Raw genomic sequence first — 6,584 nt, 5'->3', positions numbered from 1 at the left:
GCTGAAACAAGTCAAATCTTAAATAAAGGTTAACCGGTTAGTTTACTTTCGTGTTTCTTTGTCGTTGATTTCTTCATCATTTTTCAAAAAGATTAAGATTAAGACATCAGGGATCTTGATTTAAGCACGTTTTAGATATTTTTTTTTTTTTGGACCACTCTTGAAATTTGTTTGTAGCTGTGAGAAAATGTTTGACTGTGTGTAGGAGAGGAACGTGGAGGCTGTCAGGGGAGCGAAGGATGAGAGGGTCAGAGAGATCCGAAACGCTGTGGAGATGATGATCGCTCGTCTGGACAACCAGCTCAAGAATAAACTCATCACCCTCATGGGTAAGAGTCCTGGACACTGATCACAATGTTTAAAAAAGATGTTTTTTTTTCTTTTCTTTTTTCTAAATTTATATTTATTGGTAGTTTCATTCAAACTATAAACTAGAATTTAACTCAAATGGTGAAACACAGTTACTTTTAAATCTGGTTTATGTAATTTAGACCAATTTTACCTGAATTATTATCCTCAATTTCAATGAATCCTTAGCTTCATTACGTAAATGTTTTGGCAATTTTACATGTAGGTCTGATTCAGTGCTAAATCAGGAAACACTGAAAAACACTCCAATAATGAAGGCTTTAAAGGAAAATAATTTAGAAAATTCAGGACGGTTGCCAAATACTAAGATAAGACAACTTTATTCATCCCAAGAGAAATTATTGTGCAGCAGTTCCAATACAAAGTAGAAGAGTGCAAATAATCCATAAATGGGTATTCAAAATTTGCAAAATCCAAAATGTACACAATGAAAAAGATTTAAGGTTCACGGCAAAACTCATAAGTTGCTTCTTAGGGAGTTGCATGTAGGCTTCTGATTTAATTGACCGCAATTTCTATTAGAGTGAGACCTTTTCCTGCAGCTCTCCCATTTTTGTCCAACAATGTCTAACATATACTGCCTACCACAGCTTTATTTCAATGAGTTGACTCATTAAACATTGTATTGAACTTTCATTTAACAAAAAAACATTCCTTATGACCCCCTCCCCCAAAATAAAAGCCCTCTCTCCAATAATGTTCCTCTCAGTCCTCTGTTTCCTCTCCATGGACTTCAGATGTCTTATCCTCACTATTCAAGCTGAATTGATATTTAATGGGATGCTGGCAAATGAGCCGTACATGTGATGGAAGAGTTTTGCTGAATGAAATTTATAATTACAATTCAATTAAATAGGCATTCTTTTAACCAAAACATGCCATTAAACCTAGTACTGCTTATTTATGTGAATTTCCCCGCAAATAAGCCCCTTGTTGGAAAGATTAGATTTTTAATTTGAAGTTGTGCAATATTACCTTGGAAATTATCCAGATATTTACCCAACCTTTGCAACCCTAGTCTGAATAAAGCCATAAGGGACATTAATGTAAAAGTCACCTTTTTGACTGGGAAAAAAAATGTATGATGGCACTGCCAGTGTTACATATTCCATGTCTGAAAAGAGCTATTGTTGAAGCAAAATACCTTAACTGGCCCAATGTGTCCAAAGACCCACAAAATATACAGGCGCTTTGCTGAAAAGCTGTGAGAGGCACCTTTTTTATAGCTATAGGGCAATATACAAATGAAATATTTATCTGTACTGAGTGGATGCATGCACTTAGTGCCCACGACCTTCACACCCGACCACTTACACTCCCCAGCCTCCGTCAGGGCTGACATTCAGCACAAGTATGCTGAAAATAGAAATGTGTTGCTTCCCTCTAGGCCAGAAGACGTCTTTGACCCAAGAGACGGAGCTGCTGGAGTCTCTCCTGCAGGAGGTGGAGCATCAGGTTGGTAGTCTGCAGCTGCTCAAAGCCTCAACTCATTTTGCCGTACTGCATGGTGTTGTTTTGTTGTTGGTGTCGGCTGTGCTGTGTCAGGTGATTCAGCAATATGGTAAATGTATGGATGCAGTGTGTTGTACTGTTTGATTTATATTTTAATAATTTAATTTGTTTTAGTGGAGCTCTAATGCAGTATTTCTGTCATGTCAAATTACAAATTAGACCAGCAGGCATGTCACATTTTCAAGCACCATGTAGTTTAGTTAACTTGGTGTAATTTAATGTGGGCTTAAATTGTTAGTATATTACAGAAATAGTTTCAGTATTAAGGTGCATATCCTGAATTAGAGAGCGCCTATTGACAGAAGAATAAAGAACATGGCTGGTGATGCTCCATATTATTCTTATTCTGAAGAATACCTATGTCTGTGTAGCTAAAGCCTGATGTGTTATTCGTCTGTGTCACAGAGCTTCATTGTTGTCCAAAAACCTGTGACATGTTCTTTAATTACGATCATTATGGGCGCTGTAGTTTCATTTGAGTCAGTCCCAAATACACAATCCTGCTGCCTTAAATACTCACCAGGGCCCCAAATAGGTATTAATGTGACAAATGCATTGTTTACACCCTGTTTGAGTAACGTTTGCAAAAAACTATAATGCCCTGCTGAAATTATATATATAAATAAAATGAAAGTATATTCACAAATATATATTTATATATTCACAAATCGTTATTGTTTTGCCTTATGTCTTGAGCAGGAACCAATGGAAATTGGGCTACAGGCAGGCTAGGGAAGTTCAAAAGACAGACTTACGCATTGTTGGTTTTGGTCTTGAAATAACATCAAAATATCGCTGAGGCCTCATCCTTTAATCAAAACATCAAAACTCCCTAAACTCAGAGCTTACTCAGGGTTCAGGACTACTCAGTGGGTTTATTTGAAGGTTTCCTACCAACAAATTACATTCTAATACACCATCTTTTAGTAATCTTGAGTTACTGAAGTAAGTATTAATATCTAATATTCGTTACATGGTACTGGATTAAACTAGGTTTCCTTCATCCAGGCCAAAACCAATGTGCCCTTACTGATGATTTGCCACATCGTGCTGATTTTCGCCGTTTGTCTGTTGAACAGCTTCACTCGTGCAGTAAGAGTGAACTGATCTCCAAGAGCCCAGAGATCCTGCTCATGTTCCAGCAGGTCCATCGGAAACCCATGCAGTCCTTCGTCACCACGCCGGTCCCTCCAGACTTCACCAGGTGATCTGCTCAGCATTTTTTTATTTTTTTTTTATTCAAATATTCACAATTTCACAATCAAAAAGGAATATTCAGTAGAATACAGCCAGTAAACAACAACTGAGCGAGCAATATCATTAACAAAAAAAATCAAACAACAAATCTGCTCAGCATTTAACGGTGATTATTATTTAATGTTTCCTTTTTTTATTTTCAATTAATCATTTAGACTAAAAAAGGTCCAGAAATAGTTTTAAAAAGCCCATTTTGTCCAAAACTCTAAGATAATCAAACACACAAATGGCAGCCAGAAATTTCTCATATTTGAAATGCTGAAAACAGAGAAGGTTTGGCATTTTGCCTAATGATTACTCAATTATCAACATTGTTCTTAATTAATTTTCTGATAAGCAAATTTGATTCCATAACATAAGAGCACAAGTGTTGAGACAACAAAATTAAGTTGATGTACAGAATAACCCATGATATAGAGAACTAGAAGGGCACTCTGAGAGCACAGCCAAGGCATACCATATCTCCCAATGTTATGAAGTGCAAATTCTCCCAGTTTTCTGACCCCACATGCCTTATCTTGCATTGTTAACAATGTGTAGTGTGGTTAATTAATCTTTCTCTGTGATTTTTTTTCAGTGAGCTGGTTCCTGCCTATGACTCTAGCACTTTTGTTCTGGTCAACTTCAGGTAAGTCCTCTCTCTGGTTGTATTTATCTGACAATAAAAAAGACCTCAATGCTTTTAACAGTTCTGTCAGCTGCGTGTGTCTTAGTATATCATCTTAAATAGATTCACACCGCTCTTCCAATCTTTATACATTTACATTTAGCTGACATTGTTTGAAGTAGACTTGGTCAGACAACATTCGTATGAGTCAGCTGGTTTCAAGCATACTCCTACCTTTAGGGGTAAGGGTTAGGTTGTTGTTGAAATGTGTACGTTTTTTGACTCCTACTTCTGCAGATTTTGATCTACAGAAACCATTCAAATGTCAAAATGACCTCTTAGTATGAAGATGTGTAATGCTCAACTATTGATTTCTCTATCGTCCTATCAATGTGCGTTACTACTACTGTCAAACACCTTGTGGGAATAGAGAGTCAGGGGTTCAACTCCTGACTTTTCTGCAGTGCACTGTATTTGGACGTCAAGATTTTTCATGCAATTCATTTCACATTTTTGTCTTTCCAGCAGTTCTTTGAAATGTATTTCAGCTGTCTGCATTTACACTGCATTTTCTGCAGGAAATACTTTTTCTAGTTATAGTGAAGATCTGTATAAGAATCATTTGTTTGATGTAGTGTAAATCAGATTTCTCAACAAACTAGAAACTTTTGCTTGTTTCTCTTTTATTTAGTTTAGTTCATTGGTTTACACATAAACAACTACTACAGATTAATATACAATATATATAATATAATCAAACAATTTGATGGAGAGATGCAAAAAACCCTAAGATGGACTTAATCCGGCCACTTAGGATGCATACTCCAATTAAAAAAAGATAGAAACTAAAATACTGAAAACTTAAAAGCTATGTGTCTGAAACGAACAAAGTAGATCAGCAGGAGGACAAATAACAGAGAGGAGAAAGTCAGCTGGGTTCAGTGGTTGTTAACAAAGAGGCCGAGGAGCGCTTTGAAGCAGTTCCACCCACCACTGAATGTATTACAAGAGCTTTGTCCACTTGAAAGTTGAACCTAAACCTGGAGGACTGAAGCGGTCCCCCCCCATAGATACACCAATACATCAAAGGAGCAAAGTTTATAGGGTGTACTACTTGTAGGGGGTATACTTTGTGTCCTCAAGGTTTGATATGTGTGTGACTGATGTGTGTTTTGTGTGTTTTGTAGCACCCTGAGGCAGCGGGCCGACCCAGTCTACAGCCCTCCTCTACAGATATCTGGGCTCTGCTGGAGACTCAAAGTCTACCCAGTGAGTTCCCCTTCGACTGATGTTTTCCATTAAACCCTTGCTACACTGTTCATATTGATATGTTGATATCTGGTTACTGTAATTCTGAAGATTTTGGAAAAAATATGTCTGTGTACTAACTCTTTAAATGTGTTTTCTTCAGGACGGTAACGGTGTGGTCCGTGGAAACTACCTGTCTGTGTTCTTGGAACTGTCTGCTGGACTCCCTGAAACCTCAAAGTATGAATTATTTTCATATTATATTCATTATTTCCTAAGCAATCTCCTTGAACTCTTTCTCTACAGTCTTTGTTTATATTCAAGCCAGAGGTGTGGGTGAGGTTAAATTAAATGATAAAGCAACATTTGACTAGGAAGACATGAAATTTCAGTACAAATTATGTCCATATGTAATTTAAATGTGCACATAAATAAAATAATAATTTTTATAATGAGTTTAACTGACTAGCATTTCTGGTGTAGACTAGCAAGGGTATCAACATTTAATCAGCTAGACTACTAATCGCACATATTCGTAGTATGCGCTGCCTGAGATATCGTTCTCTGGGCCGCAGGGCCTTTTTGTTCCAAACCTGTTTCTTCATTACCATGAACACACATACTGTAGTTTATTGTGAGTCAATCTTACATAAACTATAAAAATAAAATATAAAGGAAAATATTATAGTGTGGTAGCCTGGTGAGTAATAGTAAAGTGAATAAACTGAAATGGAAACAGGTTGTGCAGTAATGAAGTACATATATAATATGCCTGTTCTAATATTTTATTTCTATATTTTAGCTGTTGCACTATTTTATATTTTAGATTTAAAGTAGGTTTTGTTGTGGCGTGATTTTTCTGTTAAGACATTTTTTTTAAATTTATATCTGTTAGAGCATCCTGCTGCTGGAAATACTTCCTGGACTACAAAATGCGTAAAGCATTAATCCTGATGAAATAATCCCAAACAAATGCATTTTCTGCTGTCTGAGCAACATTTGGCTAGAAAGTACAGTGACCACCAATTATTTCAGGGAATCATTTAGCCTTTGTTTTTTGTTTTTTATGAAAGTATATTTTTATTGGGACTAAAAGCCACAGACAGATAATGGAAGTCAAGAAGGTTTTGAGGAAAAAACTAGCACATGGGATTTGTTGACAATAATAATAATAATAATAATAATTTAAAAAAAATAGAATATTGCCAGCCTCATTGTTGTGTCTGCCATTATTATGTGTGTTTCTAAGATGACGTTCAGAAGTAGGTAAAGATTGAATGAAAAGAGGGTTCAGTAGCAGTTATGGACAGGAAGGTAAAGTTTTCAGTGTGGTACTAATGTAATGTCTTGGTTCTGTGTAGGTATGAGTACCGTGTGGAGATGGTCCACCAGGCCTCCAGTGACCCAACCAAGAACATCATTCGGGAGTTTGCCTCTGACTTCGAGGTTGGTGAATGCTGGGGCTACAACCGCTTCTTCAGACTGGACCTACTGGCCAGCGAGGGTTACCTGAACATGCAGACGGACACACTGGTCCTCCGGTGCGCTCACACATTACACACACACACACACACACACACACACACACACA

The 6,584-nt window shown here is 37.0% G+C and overlaps 1 protein-coding gene across 3 annotated transcripts in view; it reads left to right on the top strand.

Moving 5' to 3' along the window:
• trim37 (tripartite motif containing 37) overlaps window positions 1-6,584 on the top strand; it is a 25,300-nt gene that overhangs the window by 6,455 nt on the left and 12,261 nt on the right. For all 3 annotated transcript variants that reach the window (XM_032534673.1, XM_032534671.1, XM_032534672.1), the window contains exons 8-14: window positions 206-329; window positions 1,757-1,824; window positions 2,961-3,085; window positions 3,716-3,766; window positions 4,933-5,014; window positions 5,157-5,233; window positions 6,355-6,534. In XM_032534673.1, coding sequence (XP_032390564.1) covers window positions 206-329; window positions 1,757-1,824; window positions 2,961-3,085; window positions 3,716-3,766; window positions 4,933-5,014; window positions 5,157-5,233; window positions 6,355-6,534 — 707 coding nt within the window. The remainder of the gene's footprint in view (window positions 1-205; window positions 330-1,756; window positions 1,825-2,960; window positions 3,086-3,715; window positions 3,767-4,932; window positions 5,015-5,156; window positions 5,234-6,354; window positions 6,535-6,584) is intronic.

Source organism: Etheostoma spectabile, chromosome 13, assembly GCF_008692095.1.
Source record: "Etheostoma spectabile isolate EspeVRDwgs_2016 chromosome 13, UIUC_Espe_1.0, whole genome shotgun sequence".
In the NCBI taxonomy this organism is placed as follows: Eukaryota; Metazoa; Chordata; class Actinopteri; order Perciformes; family Percidae; genus Etheostoma; species Etheostoma spectabile.
The sequence above is the reverse complement of the archived record's forward strand: the minus strand, read 5'-3'. Positions and strand labels throughout refer to the sequence as shown.